Raw genomic sequence first — 19331 nt, forward strand, 5'->3', positions numbered from 1 at the left:
AAAATAATTTACAACCAGTTTTAACAAATACTTTTTTAGAAAAAACAGTAATTCTTTTACATTTTTTTAATCTTTTAAAAAAATACAGGAAATATTTTACATTTTTTTTAACCAAATTTTAACTTAATATTTTTTTAATAAACAAACCTTTTTAAGTTTTCTTTATGTGAGCGATGTTACATTACGCAGAAAATCAAAAATATTCACAGGTAATTAAAAGGAACAAATAAAAAAATATTAGTACAAAAATAGACAGTGTTTTTTATGGACTCATCGGCAAAACTGTAGAGGAGCTTTCGTTTCTATCGGATGACGACTTTGTCAAACCGCTACCAAGACTACCCTCGCTCGATGAAATACGAGGGTTGCGTTTGTCGCCCGCTGACTGACCACTTGTTTTCGTTAATCCAGTTTTGCCAGTTGGTTTTGATAATGTTGGGGACATTTTGCCAGCGGAAGAACCAGCGCATGAGCTTAACCAAGTCTTCACCCTCTTTCGGAACATATGGTCGCGTAAACTGTACACGATTACGTTCACCAAACTAAACAAAAAAAGAAATTGAAGTTCATTTTACAGTAAAGTAGAACAACCTTCTTCTCTCAATTTTAAATTGTTCAAAAATGTGGGTTTAAAGAAGGCTTAACAAACCTGTTTGCCATGCTGAGATAAAAGCAGATCAAGTAGGGAGTTCCAAGGTTGTCGCAGTTTAACACTCCAGCATAAAAAAGGGCAACCACGATTATGATCGGAACTAAAAAAAATCATAAATGTAAAATACACTATTAATAACAAGATACTTTAAATGATATGGTCTATAAATCTTAATAGCGGGTTTTGTTACGTTAGACTAATATCCAACTACGTTTCCACTTACGCAATGTTATTGTAAATCCTATTGTCATAATGGCAAACGTCACGAATACCGAAGACTGTTGTTTTGTTTCATCTATAGACACCAGCTTCGACTGTCGAGTTATTGCTTTTTTAAGAAGAATAGCAGTTGCAATAATTATGGACACCTGAAATTGATAAAAAAGATGTTTTACATTTTAAGTAACTAATATCATAATAGGCCAATTTATTTAAAACCAATTACCTATTTATTGTTTTAGTAACTTACCATAAGAACGAAGGGCAGGATTGTAAAAACTGCCAAAGCAGCAGCACCCGTCCCTATTGCAGAGGAATTAAGCAAAGCAGGGTAGAAAAAAAACGTCGTGTGAAAGTAAGTGTAAATAAATTGATCAGGAAACCAAGCTGGAAAAAAAAATTTAATTGAGGAAATTTTCTTTTCCACCCAAATATTCTATTAATTAAGATGTCTTTGTTTAGTTAAAAACCCGCTACTGCTTACCTGGTACTGAAGCTGCAACTGCTGCCAATAACCACGTAATAAGCAAACCAAGATAGATCGCCTTTTTGGTCTGAAGCTTGTAGTTTATTGGAGATACCAGCGCATAAAGCCGCTGTTGGCTAAAATACACCAAGTGATACAAGGACGAAGTGAACGTAAACACAAAAAATATCCCGCCAACCGTCGCAGCAGTACTTCCACGGTAGCTCAGTTGTAGCATGTCCAATTCTCGCGAAGTAGATGACAAAGTCGTGCTGACATTTGGTATTGCCACAGCGAAAATTTGTAATCCTGAAAAATTATTGAATATTAAAACGCTATTTATTAATAAAAAAAATATTAAAGTCTACGTAGTTTATTATTGGGATTATAATGCTTATTTGAAACAATTTTTCGAATCGAAAACAAGTTAAACGTATAATCCAAATATAACTAAAAACCTGTTAAAATATCTGCGACTGCTAATGACTTTTTTACTATATCGTGATTAGCTTTTCTACTATCACTTGCTCTAGGAGTGAAAACAAACACGCCAATATTAAAGACGATGACCAGCAATGCCAAAATAACAGAAAATATCAGCAGTAAGGTTATTCCAGGTGTAGAACATTGCGAACAAGATCCCAGGGTCTCATTTCCACAACTTTCAACATAATTTTCATGGCAGAATCCAGGTGCACCACACAATTTGGTTGTGGGTATAGAATTATTCAAAGCTATGCTAAAAGTATCATTGAATAATATAGTAGAAGTAGAATTGAAACTTGGTACATCTGTCTCGTTTGCAGTTATATTCGCGGCAGGTATAAGTATTCCTTGATTAGCAAGCATTCGCAATATTTCTTCAAGAGAAAAAGGTGTCCGATCAGGCAATATAAAATTTCGGCTTGAATCCATTTCGCTGCCGTTCCCAATAACTGGATCGTTCATTTGATTTTCAATATTTATTTCCATTAGTTTGAATGCTCAACTAATTAATTTTCCCTATTAGTTTGATTGATCACTTAACAACTAACAGCAAAAAAATGTTGTCAAAATCTTACGCTACTGAATCTTTCGTAAATATACAAATATAGTTTGAAACTGGTATGTGCTAAAACTGTTATGACGTTACATCTGGCCCTCAGGCCTCAAGAAAACAATCACAACGTCACTAAACGCTACCCCGACTGACCAATCCAAACCAAATACAGAAATAACTCGAGTTTTTCCGTGAAGTGACGTTTCATTTCTAGACATGCAATATTAAATTAACCAAGAGGCACAACATTAGATGACGCACACGCAGCATGATAAATGAAGTAATTTTTCGAAGAAACTTAACTTGCATACAGGGATTTTTGCTCGCAAGTAAAATTAGAATATTAGCTAACTAAATTATTTAATTAATGAAAAACGCACTTTAGAAATGCAAATTTTTTTTCGTTACCGAATTAACGTCATTTAAAATGGAAAGGTTGCTTAAAGTTAAAGTTTTCGAAATTTTGTGACAGCTTATACTGTTTTACATAATTCTGGTTAATGTTTTCATTAACTACACGCCGGATACAGTACGCAATTAAGTGTTTCGGGAAAACACGAATATTAAAAATTTTAATTAATAATTTGCTGATTTAAATTAGTAATTTGTAGCTAAAATAGCTTTTGTATCATGGAGCACATTTTACAAACTCATACTAATGTAATATCTATTTTCTAATACTATTTTTTTCTAGCTTTAATTAGACCCTTTAGTTCTACATTTTTTCTAACTTTTATTATTTTTTTTACAATAAATTTGTATGGCGATTATAAAACATTTAGTGTGTTGAACTATAAAGGGGTGGAAGTAATATGTTAGATCGTTAGATCATAAAAGCTCTGTCGCCTAAGGCGGTTCCTTGTTATTAAATATAACGGTAAGAGTTCAATTACCCTATATTTTAAAACCGCGTTGGTTTATTTATAGTTTCACCGTGTGACAGGGTTTACAACATATTTCGTTTTAAGTTGGCATACATTATATTAACATTTAGGCTATTAACAAAATAACAAACACTAAAATTCCTTACCAAAGAAAAGTCTACTGGGGATTTTGAACAATTATTTTTAGGGGCGTTGGTACTCAGTATTATTTAATATTATTTTTTTAATTTAATTAAAAATTCTGTTTGAAAAATTTTCTAAAAATAAATGTCGCGTGGCCCTAATACGTCGCGTGTGACGTCATTGGCTGCCCGGAGACGGCAAATAACGTCATTTTGTGTCCAAAAATTAAATTAAAAAATATCCTTAAAAATAATTTTTGTTATCTGAAAATTTGTTTGGAAGATTATAAATGTCCTCTTTTTATTTCTATAATACAACCCCTACGAATTATTAAAAACTGTCCTCATAAAAGTAATTCTAGTAATATAAATATAAAAAAAATTTATAACATGTTTGTACCTGATAAAAAGTCAGCAAATGCTACCGAGCATTTAATAATATCTGGCTTGTTCATTTTTTTCGTGAATTTATAGGTCATCAATATTAACCCGTTTCCGACGACTATTGCAAGAGCTCCCAAAACAACTACTAAAAGAAAAACTACTGTGCTACTTTGTGGACAGTACGAACACTGTCCAAGTTCTGTATCAGCGCATGCTGAATCCGCTACAGGGTAGCAAATACCAGGAAAACCGCAAAGGCCAGACATAAACGGCTGTGTTGTATTTGTAAAAGTCTGTGTCAATGTCCCGTTCAAAAGATCCGAAATAGTACTTGTGTTAAGTTGATTCAACGGCACAGGCTCAGATATCCTGTCAATAAGAAATGGTTCTATAGTGGGTATAGACATAGAAGGTAAGGGTGAAGACGTTGTTGTAACACTTTGTACCGTTGTTGAACTAGTGTCCTCATCCCTTCTGTCAGGTACAATTGCATTTGGTATATTAGGTGTTGATTGTATTATTTCACGAGGTGGTGCAAGAAATATTGTTGGGGGTGTGAAAATTCTATCAGGTACGAAAAAATCAGGTATCGGGGGTGCCACAGCAATTTGTTCTTCCGGTAATTCGGGAGGTCCCAGTATTGGAGGAAGTGGTGGGTTAGGAGAAAATGAGGGTGGGTCCTTTCTATCTGGTACAAATGCAGCAGTTTCAGGTCGCCTTGTTCGTTCAGGATCTTCAGGAAAACTCATCTTTATAAACAAACTTACAATTTCTACTAAACCCTAATTAAAATAAATTTTAAAACAACCTAAATGCAAAAATACTAACTTTTTTTTTTAATAAAATAACACTTCATATAACTTATAAACTGAACTTAAGCTGTCTGCCGGCTCAGCATTTTTAATTGATTTTTCGTGCATTAATGTTTACTATTTTTATACTCTTGCATCACTGGCGATTAGTAATCACATGACTGCAAAATTTAAAAAAAAAACTATTTCAAAAAATTGCCTTAACCTTTTTTTAAAAACTTAACAACAATTTTATTCTTTGATAAACTTCCTGTAGTAAAAACGGCATATAGTTTTACCTAAAGATTTAAAAAGTCTAAACGCAAAACTAAACAAAAACTAATGTCCTATACATTCAAAACATGTTCTCTTTCTACATTTTCAACATCACTTTAAAATGACTGTTGTTAACCCAACTTTTAAAACATTACAAAAGCTGCTAATTATTGACTTAGCTATTAAATGGCAGTCTATGAAAAAAAAATTATTTAAAATACTTTGCAACTCGCTTGTTTTGCTTATATGTAAACAACTTTTTTGAAATATTTTGCAATTTGCCTGTTTTTACGCAAGCATTATATAAACTTTTCTCTATTTCCGGGTTACTATAGTCTATGGATGATTCTAGATATTAAACAACACGACCTTTGGAATTTTCTCGGCTGTATAATATATCTGATTTAAAAAATATGATGCAAGTGGCGTGATGTAATATTGGAAAGCGTCATTATAACCTAACAATTTTCTTATTTTCGGATCAAATACGCCTAACGCCATATAGCTGGACTGTATGGTTGTCGTATTTTGGACTTTTTATTTTTCTTAATAAATAGTAGAGTAAAACAAAGTAGATAAGAAAAAACAGAATCTGTTGCAAATATTTATAAAAAGATGTTGTGTGTATTTGGTATATTCGACGGTATAAACTTTAAAAGCTCTTTTGCGTAAGGAAGGCCCTTTTTAGTACAAGATGCCATATATTTTATACCAGCCATAGTGAATTTTTAAGTTTTTTTATGACTAAGCGTTTCAGGGGTTTGTTTTAAAATTTAGGTTACCACTGTAAAATTAATTAACAACACTCAACCATAAAATAAATAGTTTTTGCGGAACTAGAATTATATTATTAGGCGTTAGTATCCAAAGTCTATTATTTTTTTCTAAAAATAAATGTCACGTGGTCATGTAACAAGTCATCATGAGTGACGTCATCGTCGTGTGTGACGTAAATCGTCGTTTAGAGTCCAAAATATCATATAAAAAATCTTGTTTTATATTACATCATTTTAAAATTAATCTTTATAAATTTATTTTTATAAAATTGATAATATTCCTTTAAGGTTTGGTTATGGTTTGGTGACGTAAAATATATTTTTTTCTGCTTCATTAAAAAAAGTTTTCTTATTCTGGCGACTGTATACTCTTTTTACTTTGTTATTATATAACAAAAAAGTAATGTTTTTTTGCTTTAAAAGGTAATGTTGGTAACCTAATAACTAAAAACAATTACATACCTGATAGAAAGTCAGCAATTGCAACGGAACATTTAATAATATCTGACTTGTTCATCTTTTCCGTGAATTTATACGTCATCAATATTAACCCGTTTCCGACGACAATAGCAAGGGCTATCAAAACAATTGCAAAAAGAAAGATTGCAATGCTACTTTGTGGGCAGTACGCACATTGTCCAAGTTCTGTATCGGCACATGCTGAATTCGCAGCTGGGTTGCAAATGCCGGAAAACTTGCAAAGGCCAGACATAAACGGCTGTTTTGTATTTGTGAAAGTCTGTGCTAATGTCCCGTTCAATAGATTCGAAGTAGTGCTAATGTTAAATAGAGTTAACATGGTGGACTCCGGCATTTTTTCAATTAAATTCTGTTCAATAATGGGTATAGACACAGAAGGTAAGGGGAAATTTGTTGCTGTAACACCTTTTATCGTATTCGTGCTAGTATCCTCATCCCTTCTGTCAGGTACAATTACATTTGGTATATCAGGTGCTGATTGTATTATTCCACGAGGCGGCCAACGAGATTTTGTTGGTGGTGTAAACATTCTATCCGGTACAAAAACGAAATATGCAATTTCTCCCCGCGTTCTCAGTGGCACCACAGCAGTTTGTTCTTCCGGTAAAGGAGGAGGTCCTGGTATTGGCGGAGGTGGTTGGGGAAAGCACCTTCTGTCTGGTACTTTAGCTATTACGGGTCGTCTCATTGGTTTAAAATTTTTAGAAAATCTTTTTTTAAAACAAACTTGTATTTTCTGGTTAACACAATTCAAAACGAATTTGAAAATAATCTAAATGTTAAAATACTATCTTAATTTTTTGAACGAAACAATTCTGCACATAATAAACTAAACTGAAGTCTGTCTTTTAATTTTCAAGTTCAATTCTTTAATTTTAGAACTATAGCTATGTTATATATTTGACAACATTTTCTGTTATTGGTAAAATAACAGGGTAAACGAATAAGAGTTTATTATATTTTTTCTAACTTTTTTTTTTAAATGGCTTTGGTTAATATAATTTTTAAAACATACAAACCACTGATTTCACACCTTACTATTCGTAGCAGCTCATGTAAAAAATAAGTTTAAAATTCTTCGCAGTTTGCCTATTTTATTTCAAAACATTGTCTACCTTTTTTCTGTTTCCAGGTACTCTATGGTTGATGTATAAGTTAATAGTAAGAAACGTCGCGTTTGAGCAACTTTCTGTGGTTTTTCTCAGAAATTATTATAAACACAACTAAGTGTTGGCCGCAAGTTTGCGGGGAACCCCAAATTCTCATTTTAAGCAAAATTTCTGGCCCAGTAAATTTTCTTCAAAAAACAAAAATCTAAAACTTTATCCATTTATCTTAGAATGCAAAAGTCTTAAGAATTGGTTGCTAAAAAAATAAATAAAATAAAATTTTTCTCAAAAGACTTATATTTTTTTCTAAAACCCTCTGTATTTTTTTGTAAAAGCAGGCCTTAACAAGAAAAAGGGGGGCATTATCAATGGATATTTTCTTTTTAAGTTAACAGTGTTTTATTTTTTTTGTAAAGTATTAAAAAATTACTTTAAAATTTCATTTATTTAACAGACAAAAAATTACATTAAAAAAACTTTGGTAACTCAGTTAGTGTTTGTGTTATTTGTGCAATTTGTTCTTTGCGTAATTTTTTTGTTTGTGAAAGTGGGTGTTAATTGTTTATCATAGACTCACTGGTTATTGGATGCTTTGGTCTATTAGTTGCGCTTTTTGGTCTATTTGTTACTGTAAGGCGACGCATTAACAAACTGCGTGACATTTAAAGGTCAACACCATAAAAGGAATAAACACCACAAGAATAAAAATATTAAATTGTTGCGGAGCTAGAATAATATTTAGAGCCGTCTGTATTTTAAATTATTATTTTTTTTAGTTAAAAATTGTCATGTGATCTTGTAATAAATCATCACTAGTGACGTCATCGTCAAGTCTGACTTAAATCATGGTTAAGAGTCCAACATATCAATTCAAAATAATTTTGTAATGAATTACATTATTCTATTATTTTAAAATATTTTTGTTAAATTTATCTTTATAAAAAATAATAATATTTCTTTATGGTTTGGTGATGTTAAAGACATTTTTTTTGCTTCAATGAAAAAGATCCCTTATTCTGGCGACTGTATACTCTTTTTACTTTGTTAATATAACAAACTTGCTTTAAAAGGTTATGTTAGTAATCTATAAAAAATTACATACCTGATAGAAAATCAGCAACTGCAACGGAGCATTTAATAATATCTGACTTGTTCATCTTTTCCGTGAATTTATAGGTCATCAATATTAACCCGTTTCCGACGACTATTGCAAGGGCTACCAAACTAATTACGACAAGAAAGATTGCAATGCTATATTCTGGGCAGTACGCACATTGTCCAAGTTCTGTATCAGCGCATGCTGAATCCGCTACTGGGTTGCAAAAACCCGGAAAACCGCAGAGACCGGACATAAACGGCTGTGTTGTATTTGTAAAGATCTGTGTTAATGTCCCGTTCAAAAGATCCGAAGTAGGGGTTGTGTTAAGTGGGTTAAACGGCACAGGCTCAGGTATCCTGTCAATTACATATGGTTCTATAGTGGGTATGGACATTGAAGGCAAGGGAAATGACATTGTTGTAGAAGTCGGACCAGTATTCCCATCCCTTCTGTCAGGTACAAATGTATTTGCTATATTAGGTGGCGATGTTGTTATTGCTGGAACTTCAAAAATTTCGGTTCCAGGCGGTAACAGGTTTTCAGTGGGAAAAAGTATAAAAATTGGAGGTGTAAAATCTGTTCTATCCGGTACAATAAGATCTTCGTCAATTCGTATTGTGGTCGTGGTTACCACAACAGTTTCTTCTTCCGGTAAAAAAGGTCCGGGTATGGGCGGAAGTGGTGGGTTAGGAATAAATGGAGGTGGGGGTAAGTCCCTTCTGTCTGGTACCCCAACTATTCCAGGTTGTCCTTCTGGTTCAAATGTTTCAAGAAAACTCATTTTTTAACAAACTTATAATTTTCAAACAAACCTAAATTAAAATAAATTTTCAAACTACCTTAAACAATGCGGTTAATAACGTTGTAAATAATTGTAAACTGCGTACTAGCCACCACCTCGTATAATTATAACGTTTTCGTGCAACAATGTTCACTATTTTTGCGCTTTTGCGTAAGTGACAATTAGTAATATCATGACAGCAAAAAGTTTTGATATAACGGTATTTATTAAAATATTAATTATACCACGTCATTTATAACTAATTTAAAAACTTTACAGGAATGTTATTTTAAAACAAACTTTGCCATAGTGGAACTGGGTTTAAAGTTTTAACAGTTCTTCTGAGCGGTATGGTAGTTTAACGCACAACTTACATTTGATAACATTTACTGAGTTTGTTAAAATAGATAGGGTTTAGTTTTTTATACGGTTACGCGTTATTTTTGATAACATACTTTTAGTAAAACGCTTCGTATTAAACAAATGTATAACACATAAAAACCCGTACTGTATATCTAATTAAGTCATTGCGTTAAAGCAATCTAAATTGTTTTGTTGTAAATAAATGTTTTATTACGAAACATAAAGTACATTTTTTTATTTCCGGTTTAAAAATAATTAATGGTTAAATTTTGCTTATAATTTTAATTTGTTTCTACAGCGAGTGTTCTTGTAAAGACATAGTGGAAATTTTTTTAAATTTTTAGTAAAATTCTATTTAGACGCTTTTGAATTTAAAATTTTTTATTTAAAAAAAATAATTATAAAATAAATGCCACGGGACCATTAAACAAGTCATTATGAGTGACGTCATTGCATTTTAAGTGTGACGTAAATCGTCGTTTAGGGTACAAAGTATCAACTAAAAATAAACGTTTTATATTACATCATAATAAAACTTTGTGGGTAAATAAATTGTTTTATTTACTTGATATTTCTTTTAGACAATTTTTGTTACTGACAAACTCTAATGACAACTATTTCGTTTATTTAAACGTATGGTGTTCAATAGCATTATTTGATAATGCCAAAGTCATAGTTTGGTTCTATTCATACAGAGCAAAAGGCTACCTGCTTTCATGAACTTGCTTTTATAAACAACTTTAAATTTTGCAACTTACTTAATATAAGGTTTTTTAACTTTTTTTAGTATTTATTGGAATGCTGGGCAACTTTATAAAGTCATTTCAGCTATATTAGTAAAACAAATAAATTAAAACCTTTTAACATCTTAAATTTCACTCTGGTTCATTAAAGCATCTGGCAAACGGTACATCAAAAACGTTATTAGGTTATTAATGAAAAATTTCAAATTCAACATGAATGTCGTATTTTAGTAACACTTCAGTTAAACGTAACACTGAAAAAAATTTATAAAAGCTTTTGACAAATACTGTTGAAAACTTTAACATTTTTGAACTGCTTAGAGTTTCTTACTTAACAACTGTGAAATTGATTGCTTGTGCAACCAATTCCTTTACGTGATATGGAGTGATATGAGAGACGGCACATTATAAAGAATGTTTTATATTATGTGTATGAACATTGTGAAGCTAGTCACTGCAAACAAAATACCAAGTGGCTTATAAATGCAAACAAACTATAATTAGTTTTGCAACGCCTGGTGCGGAAAATAACGATATCAGTTAGAACCTTATTAACCCAAAGATATACAGCTGTATCAGGGGTTAACACTGGCGCACCAGGAAGAATTAAGCTTCACGAAAATAATGTGTTTATGGACAAGCTCCGGAATGTGCTGTCAATCAATTATCATTTTATTTCGCGTGACACGTCACTTGTTTCCCTAATTTAAGTCATTGAATCGCCTATATATATTTAATTTGTTTTGCTTAATATTCAATGAGATAAAGATTATGTGTTAAACCTATAGTTATCGTTGCGATTATTCGCATTGGTAATCATGTATCGCCAAGTTTACGCCGTTTCACTAATAAAAGTGTGACTGTTAACATACATTCAAGAAGTCTACAAATTGGCTAATCACTTAGTAGGGTTCAACGAAGTAGCTTAAATAAATCAACAGCAAAAATAAACTCTGTCAATCAAGCCAAAATAACAATTAACTATACAAATGGCGACCCTACAAGAATAACCCCAAAAACGCTTTATATAAAAACTCTACACAACTTTTATAGTTTTTCTTTAACGTGACATATGCGAAATTATGTCGTTTAAGCAGGTTATACATTATATGTAAAAGTTGTTTTTAAAGCTGCTCATAAAGACGTCACGATGACGTTTTAAATGGTACTGCATACCGTGTAAAAGTTTTAATTTTGCTGTTGTTAACCTGTTGTTTATAATTTAATTTTCTGTAATATAAATAAGGTCTTTCAGTTTTGTAATAAGTGCAAGATTACATTTGTCAAAATTGTAGTTGTTCAATCTACACGTAATAGGTAAATGGCTCTTTCGCTGACGACCATCGTAAAAAGAAATATTAACGTAAACCAAAATGACAGTGTTGAAGAACAGGTTGTAAAATTGACCCACGTGCGTTTGGATCGTGAAAATATTAATGAGATTGAGAATCTAGAATGTCTTGGTCCAATTACAAACTTGTATTTGCAACATGTGAGTATAAGTATATATACAAGTTCAATTATATACACAAAAAAAAAATTATTTTTAAATTTATATTTTTGTATTTATTTATCCTTGTTAATGTGGGAAGTAAGTACGACTGCACAGCCTAAACATAGAGTTACATAAAACTATACTAAATGACCCGGATCTCTATTACTTTCGCACGCCCGAATTTAACATGGCGTTATAACCTAAGTATGGCAATTGTTCAACCAGACATTAAAAATTAGTTGAAATATGTTTTAATGAGTATAACTAAGTCCACTTTACGAATCAGATGTGTTAATGGGTAAACTGAATAGGTGAAGGTTAGGGTAAGGGTTTAATTAATGGAACCTCTTTGTTTAATTACATGTGCCGCATTTTGGTTACACACCCTGTTTATGTAGGGCGTGCGAAACTAATAGAGATCCAATGACCCAACTAAACCAGGTCTTTTATTGTGGAGACAAGTGTTTTAACAATAACGTTAGGCTTCCTATATTTATATTATTTGCATTATTTAATCTCTTTATTTAATAAGGTATTTTTGTGCACAGATAGTTTTGACTCTGTTCTTTCTTTTTATAATAATGTTTTTTGTTTTTTTTGCAGAATTTTATAAAAGAGATCAAGAATTTAGAATCAGTTGCCAAATCCTTAACATTTTTAAGTTTGGCCAATAACCAAATAAGAAAGGTGGATGGACTATTGTGTTTGAGTAAACTTGCTTTACTTGATTTAAGTTGCAATTTGTTGGATGACTTAAACTGTGGCAGTTTACCAAAATCATTGGCTTTTGTATCTTTTAAGGACAATCCATGTTCTTTACTGGAAGGATACAGGTTACAAAATAATATTTTATAGAGGGGTAAAAATAGTTTATATTAAATTTGGAGTTTAAAACATGTTTTAGGTGATATTTAGGAGTATAAAATCCATTTGCTCAGTTCCATACTGATATTAATTGACTAGTCTTAACAAGTTGTGTTACTTAAGTTAAGACAATAAAAAACAGCAATGCATGTATTTTTACACAATGAAAGGTGAACTATGGTTGTACTGTTCATTTTTAAAATCCAAACTGTTAATTTTAGAGAAGAACTTCTTGAAAATTTACCTAATTTGAAGTCGATAGATGGAGAAACCATCTTTTCTGACAGTGATTCGGAATCTGAGTCTGAAGGTAAATTTTTATCTGTAGAGTTTTTTTAAAAGTTTTTAAGTATATATATAAAACTTTTTTTAACAATAAAACTTCTCACTTTTAACGAGATGTGCTTTTAAAGTATTGGCCTGGTGACAAATTTAAATATATATACATTTTTTGATTTATGAATATTTTTTATTTCTCAAGATGAAGAAGAAATAGAAGAAGAACGGGGTGATGTTGACATCAAGGTCACTTGTGTCGAGGTTTTAGAAAGATGTTCCTCGAGAATGAATGAAGTTGGCTTGGAACATAAAAGCAGAAAAATTGAAATCGAAACAAAGAAAGAGGACAAAAATCCTACAGAGTCTGATGACGAAACTTCTGTATTCGAAAAGCGAATACAACATGTTTTAAATGAAATGATTTTAGTAAGTGAAATCATAAACAAAAACGTTTAACATTTATTGTAATAAAGTCTTTGGTATTAGGTTCTTAATTTTTTTTAAATTATCTCCATTCAGTTAGTTGGTTCTAATTGAACATACATATATTTAACGTCCAATAAGTTTCTTTTTAAAACAGACTTAAAAAAATTTAATTTTAAATATTTTTTTGTTTTTTTTTAAGGCTGAACGTAATGCCATGGCAAACGATTTTCAGCTTCCCAGTCATATTACAAACAATCTTGATCAAATTAAACCTGATTCTTATGAAGTTACACCACCTGGTTCACCTATCCTTATGCCAACTAAACCATCTAGTGCATCTAAAAAAAGCCAGCAGTTAAGGAACAAAATAAATGTTCAAAATAACAATCTTAAATCAAGTTCAAGAAAAAACAATGTCAAATCACCTCAATTCTCTTCAATGGGCACAACCACTTCAAAATTGCCATCTAAAACATTATTTGGAAAATCTGATGTTACAGTTAAAGTTGTAAGGACTAAAAAACATCCTATAATACCTGACATAAACTCGAAAAAATATAAAACTAATAATCAGCTGGCATCGGAATCTCTTATTCGAATACCTGGGGCTAGACCTTTTCATAAAACATAATTTTTGTCAAAAATAATATAGAAAAAACAAACCACTGTATATACAATTTTAATTCACCACTCTTCTATTGTATTTAATGCTAGTTTAAAGTTTTTTTTTAAATTGTATGGTACTGTTGCCTTTTTAAACTATATAGTTTAGCTGTGATGTTAGTGTTCTATTATGTTATATATGATTTAAAGTTTTATTTTTAAATTGTAAACGACATTGCTGTTATATTTATTATTATCACTGTATACTTTATAAATTTATAAATATAAAATTTTTATTTTTAGGTATTGTAAATTTTAAATATGTCCAGTACTGAAAAGATTTCTGTATCAGAGGTCTCCTTAACAAAAACAAATAATGACGATGATGCAGAATTTAAAAAGCCCGACTTTTTTAAAATTCCATCCATTTCTCCCAAAATCTCAAAAGTAAAAGACTTGAAGCCGGAAAATAAAGAAAAATGTGTCGAAAAACAAGTCACAAAAACACCACTACCAGCAAAGCACTCCCCGATCAGTTTTCTACCTTCAACTCTGTACAAATCACATCGGCCCACTGCAGCCGAATTTATCGAGCATAGCGAAAAAACACAAAAAAATTTCCCAGAAAAACAAAAACCTGTTGAAAAAGAAATTGTAAAGCTACCTAACACACCAAAGCCTGAATCCAAGACAGAGACCAATAAAAAATTGTCTAAAAAAGAAAAACCGCCACCACCAAAGTTAGAATACGAGAAACCATCCTGGGCTTGCGTTGTGGAGGAAAAAGAAATGTATTCATTGGAAGTTTTAAAAGTTGGTGCGATCATCGATAAAGTTGAACTACAAAACAAAGATTTCTTTTTATTTGGAAGGTTGGAAGAATGCGATGTAAAAATGGAACATCCTTCTATATCAAGGTGATTTTTCATTATAATTTTGAAGAAATTAAAAGTAATACTGTTTACATATCTTCAAAGTAAATAGTTTGACGCGTTAGATTCCTACTACTTTTATGCTGTAGTGCTCTAAAGAATGGCACTATAAACAATATGAACTTCTGCTGAGCCAGGCAGCAGCTTAATTAACGGGCAATTAAAATCTATAATATTCCAAACTGCAAAAGGCAACTCAAGACTAGGTTGGGATTACGGTTGTTACTTTATATTAAGGTCATGAAGTCGACCTTCTCACATCGAGAATAAATATTAATAAAAGCAAATATATATTTACTATTTTTTGTAAGGTTTACCTGAAAAGTTTTACAATAACTAGTTTTGATATTTATATCAACTATTTTTTTCTAGACATCATGCTATATTGCAGTATGGTCAACCTGCTGAAAACGACAATGTGGAGTTACAAAAAGATGGTTCTTCTGGGTTTTATTTAATGGATTTGAACAGCACTCATGGCACTTTTATCAACAAAACTAAAATACCAACTGGAAAATATTATCGCCTTAAAGTCGGCCACATGATCAAGTTTGGAGGAAGTTCTAGAATGTATATTCTTCAGGTGTGTTAATTTACATTAAATAAGTTGTGTCCTTTTTACAATAGATTTAGGTTAAATGCGAGTTAACTTTTTTGGCAATAAAAAATTTGTAGCAATATTAAAAGTAGCAAAAACTTAATTTAATTGAAGTTTTTTGCAGATTGATATTTTTAGAGGTAAAATCAATTTATTTGGTAACTTTGTTTTAATATTAGGGTCCTAGTGAAGATGCTGAAGAAGAAGCAAAGGAAAGTGCAACAGAACTTCTACAAAAAGCAAGGTTTATATACCATACAAAATTAACTTACCAAGCTCACTGTATCATAACAGAGCTGAAAAAATTAGGTTATAAAAATCCACTTTGCCTAAAATTTGAAAAATGTTTAAAATCTTTTCAAATTATCTTCTAGAGAGAAGAGAAACAAGGATGATTTAGCAAAGATGATGTTAGGAGATGATGACAGTGACGAGGAAGAGGGATCATCCAGAAAGAAGGAAGGTGGTGGAAGTAGTGGTGATTGTAACACTGGAATTTCTTGGGGAATGTGTAAGTTAAAATCACAATTCTATTTTTAGTCCTAAAACATTTTTTTTAGAAATTTCAATTAATTTTAAGTTGTACATCATTTTAGTGGAGGATGCAGTAGCTGAAGAGGAGGAAGAAGAAACAGAGAAAGAGGAGGTTGGGGAGAAGATGGATGTAAACAATTTGTTCCTGGAGAAAAAAGAACCTTTTTATGTGAAAGATCCGCACAAAGCTTTAAAACATTTTCACGATAGAGAAGGTAAAAAATTCTCATAAATTTAAAAATATTAAAGTAATTTAAAGGCTATGTTTTTCCTTTTAACTAGTTTAGACATATATAGATTTAATCTATTTTTATTATAGATGATAAGTATTTTAATTTAAAGGATTTAAGTTCTAATTTTTTTGTATAGTCTTCATTTAATTTTTAAAACCTTCTTTTAATTAAAGGCACAGAAATTGATTTTGATTGTACCGAAAGAAGGCCTGGACAATGGTGTGCAAGACTCGAGTTGCCAATAGCAACAGCAAGCGGGAAACCGGTTGTGGCAGAAGCAAGTGTTACTGGGAAGAGAAGAGATGCTGTAAATAACTGTGCATTAGAAGCCTGCAGGTTGCTTGATAAACATGGAATGTTTAAACGAAATGGTGAATAAAAATTTAAAAAAACAAATTAAGTTTTTAAATATAAGTTAGACAAGTTTTTAAGCCATTTTTTAACAAATTTCAATTTAGGAATATTTTTTTAAAAGGTGATAACAAAAAAATTTTAAAAATGTAAAAAAATAATTTTTTTATCCTCAGAGCACCAGAAGCGGAGTGGGAAAGAGTGGGAAAAAGAAGACTTTTATGATAGTGATGAAGATCAATATTTGGATCGCACTGGGGAGCTGGATATGAAGAGGAAGCAAAGAAAATTAAGAATTGGAACAAAATTAAAGAAAAATCAAAACAAAGCAGAAACTTACGAGAGTTTGGTTTGTGTTTATTTTTTTATTTTCGAAAAATTTCTAAATTTAATTTAAGACGCATTTTTTTAGTTTAGTTTTACTTCTTTATTTTAATATTGTTTTTTATTGTTTAGAAATCAAAAATTGAAATTTTTGAAAAAGAAATTAAAGGTATTGAAGAACAATTGGAAAAAGATAAAAAAGGTGAATTTGTAATTAGCAGCTATTTTCTTAAAACTAAGAGTTTTTTAGGAAAATCTTAAAAATACATGTTTATAAAATTCTGTTTTTAAAATAAATACAACTTTAATAAATTTTAGGGTTTTTTGCCTTGATTAAACTTATTTTATTTTTTGTTTATAGCTACTCAAACCAAACCAGACTCCGTCGATTCACTTGAGGAATTTATGCAGCAAGTTAGAGATGGCAAAACTCTTGACTCAATGACGAGATCTAAGTTAAAACTCAGATTATTTGAAGCAAGAAAAGATTTAGGTCGATTAATGAAATTAGCAGAAATAGCACGTCCTGTTTCTTTGCCAGCAACAAGCAGGTATAAAAGGTTTTTAATGTTTTTTTTATGATTTTTAATTGTTTGCTGTGGTGTATTTCAACTCTTATAATATGGTCGCAAGCAAAAACAACTTTACAAAATTTACCGGTGCACCACAAGTGCATTTTAGTTTATAAAATTAAAATAAAATGTCACATTTATTGTTAACTGAGCTTACTTTTAGTTTTAAAATAAAATATTTAACTGACCATAACCATATAAGATAGTCACATGAAAAAACAACTGTATAAATTTAACGGCGTACCACAATGCAATTTTGCTTTCAAGTTTATAAATTGGACATAAATATGTCAGTTATTTTCCTATAAGCTCATATGTAATTTTAAACAAAAACCTAACTCACCTTATTCTGACCTTAATCGAGAAGAAAAGTTAATTAAAAATTTGTAAGTTTTGATAATTTGTTATGTTTACAATTTAAAAATTTATTTTTATTTAGTAATTCAGTGAAGTCAATGAAATTTATTGGAAGAATGAAAGGGAAGAAAAAGGGTTTGCTTGTGGCGGTAGGCTTTAAATTTGTTTACAATTTGTGTTCTTTTTTCCTTTATCATAACTTAACCATTATAAGTGACCCTTATGTTTAAGTAAAAAATTGAAAATAAATTTTGTTTTAGAGCAAAGCCCCCATTCCACAAATAGAAATCCCGAGTAACAATGACGACAATGAAAACATTGTTGAATATGACAATGACGGTGATATAGACATTGCTAGAGATAATAAACTTGCAGAGGTTGATTTAAAACCTAAAGAAAACAACAAAAACACTAAACCTAACAATGAAAAAGTGGAAATAGAAAAAACTGAAACCAGAATTGAAAATAACCAAAGTGACATTACGGCAGAAGTACATTCTAATACCAATAACAATGACACTAATAACTTAATACAAGAAAATAAAGAAATAAACAATTCTAAAACAAATGTATCACAAGACACTGATACAAGTGATATTGTAAATATGGACAATGATAATTTAATAAATGAAGGAAAACGCAAACGAACGTTAGGTCCAAGTTTACCTGATGAATTTAAACAACAAACCACGCAAGAAAATAAAGGTATTTAATTTTACTTTTTACATTATATTTTAATTTCTATAATTTTCACTGCTCCGGAGGTACATATGATTTGAAAAATGTACATACTTTAGTTAGCTAAATACTAATGTTTAAAATAAGCCTTCTAAAAAATATCATTATAAAAAAAGTATATACATTATCATTTAAAATGTATTAGTTAAATCTGTTAGACTGATGTTATGTTTTATCTAAATTCTTTATTTGTTTAAAATATATATAAGATTTCAAATATTTTTTTCAATATAAATTATTTGCAGAAAAAAATCAAACTGAAGAAATAGAAGAACCTGCCAAAAGAAAACGCAAAAGAAATAGAAATGTAAAATTTTTATAAACTATTATAGCCTATTTAATAGGTTATATATAAGCTTAAATATGTTGTGTTGTATACAAAATAAAATATTGTTTTATTTTTTTAGAGAGACAAAAAACCTGTTACTACGCCAACCGAAGTAAAACCAAATTTTTCAAATGATCCTGACTATTCTGACTGGCTTCCACCACAAAGTAAATAACTTTATAAACTATTTTTAATATTTTTTCAATTAGTATTTTTTAAATAACTTTTGAAGTAATTTTTGAAAAAAAATCGTTTTATTTTATTTTTTCTTAATTTTTAGATCAGAGTGGTGATGGTACAACCAGTCTTAATGCCAAATATGGTTACTAACTTCAATCTTTGCTTTTTTTAAACATTCTGAATTTCTAAAAAGTTCTATTATCTATTGTGCCAATAAATTTCTAAATTCATTATTATTTTACACAATTTTTGTAAAAAAATTACAACCACCTACATTTTTGCGATTTTTTTGTTTATTTTACAATATAAAAACAACAAAGTTTGTTGAAATAC

General features: G+C 30.4%; 3 protein-coding genes across 5 annotated transcripts; 2 read left to right on the top strand and 1 right to left on the bottom strand.

Moving 5' to 3' along the window:
* Window positions 1-99: 99 nt before the first annotated feature.
* On the bottom strand, window positions 100-8374 carry LOC145750419 (uncharacterized). Of its 3 annotated transcripts, none has more exons than XM_082566458.1 (6): window positions 8301-8374; window positions 1356-1646; window positions 1122-1258; window positions 876-1020; window positions 650-752; window positions 100-542 (listed from the first exon to the last, which is right to left on the bottom strand). In XM_082566458.1, exons 1-6 carry the CDS (start codon window positions 8353-8355, stop codon window positions 263-265), a joined length of 1011 nt encoding a protein of 336 aa, XP_082422584.1. In that variant the 5' UTR covers window positions 8356-8374; the 3' UTR covers window positions 100-262. The 3 variants fall into 3 exon arrangements, with proteins under 3 accessions (XP_082422584.1, XP_082422582.1, XP_082422583.1); XM_082566456.1 differs by lacking the exon at window positions 8301-8374 and adding an exon at window positions 6072-6849; XM_082566457.1 differs by lacking the exon at window positions 8301-8374 and adding an exon at window positions 1796-2245.
* A 3003-nt stretch (window positions 8375-11377) lies between these two features.
* On the top strand, window positions 11378-13880 carry LOC145749666 (uncharacterized). The gene is made up of 5 exons (XM_082565493.1): window positions 11378-11676; window positions 12283-12512; window positions 12765-12853; window positions 13025-13248; window positions 13448-13880. The coding sequence occupies exons 1-5, from the start codon at window positions 11506-11508 to the stop codon at window positions 13877-13879; spliced, it is 1146 nt and encodes a 381-aa protein (XP_082421619.1). The 5' UTR covers window positions 11378-11505; the 3' UTR covers window position 13880.
* Window positions 13881-14059: 179 nt separating this feature from the next.
* Window positions 14060-19305, top strand: LOC145749665 (kanadaptin-like). The gene is made up of 14 exons (XM_082565492.1): window positions 14060-14768; window positions 15156-15366; window positions 15561-15625; window positions 15756-15892; window positions 15978-16130; window positions 16322-16519; window positions 16676-16848; window positions 16956-17025; window positions 17185-17374; window positions 17835-17901; window positions 18013-18457; window positions 18736-18797; window positions 18898-18985; window positions 19099-19305. Exons 1-14 carry the CDS (start codon window positions 14173-14175, stop codon window positions 19146-19148), a joined length of 2505 nt encoding a protein of 834 aa, XP_082421618.1. The 5' UTR covers window positions 14060-14172; the 3' UTR covers window positions 19149-19305.
* Window positions 19306-19331: the final 26 nt, after the last annotated feature.

Source organism: Corella eumyota, chromosome 4 (genome assembly GCF_963082875.1).
Source record: "Corella eumyota chromosome 4, kaCorEumy4.1, whole genome shotgun sequence".
Classification (NCBI taxonomy): Eukaryota; Metazoa; Chordata; class Ascidiacea; order Phlebobranchia; family Corellidae; genus Corella; species Corella eumyota.

Coding starts and splice junctions, on each gene's coding strand:
- LOC145750419 (XM_082566456.1), bottom strand. CDS start 6,777: ATGAGACGACCCGTAATAGCTAAAGTACCAGACAGAAGGTGCTTTCCC. Junction 753..875: donor AGGATTTACAATAACATTGC/GTAAGTGGAAAC, acceptor GATTTTTTTTAG/TTCCGATCATAATCGTGGTT. Junction 543..649: donor TATCTCAGCATGGCAAACAG/GTTTGTTAAGCC, acceptor TTTTTTGTTTAG/TTTGGTGAACGTAATCGTGT.
- LOC145749666 (XM_082565493.1), top strand. CDS start 11,506: ATGGCTCTTTCGCTGACGACCATCGTAAAAAGAAATATTAACGTAAAC. Junction 12,513..12,764: donor TCTTTACTGGAAGGATACAG/GTTACAAAATAA, acceptor TGTTAATTTTAG/AGAAGAACTTCTTGAAAATT. Junction 13,249..13,447: donor TTTTAAATGAAATGATTTTA/GTAAGTGAAATC, acceptor TTTTTTTTTAAG/GCTGAACGTAATGCCATGGC.
- LOC145749665 (XM_082565492.1), top strand. CDS start 14,173: ATGTCCAGTACTGAAAAGATTTCTGTATCAGAGGTCTCCTTAACAAAA. Junction 15,367..15,560: donor CTAGAATGTATATTCTTCAG/GTGTGTTAATTT, acceptor TTTTAATATTAG/GGTCCTAGTGAAGATGCTGA. Junction 16,849..16,955: donor CAGAAACTTACGAGAGTTTG/GTTTGTGTTTAT, acceptor TTTATTGTTTAG/AAATCAAAAATTGAAATTTT.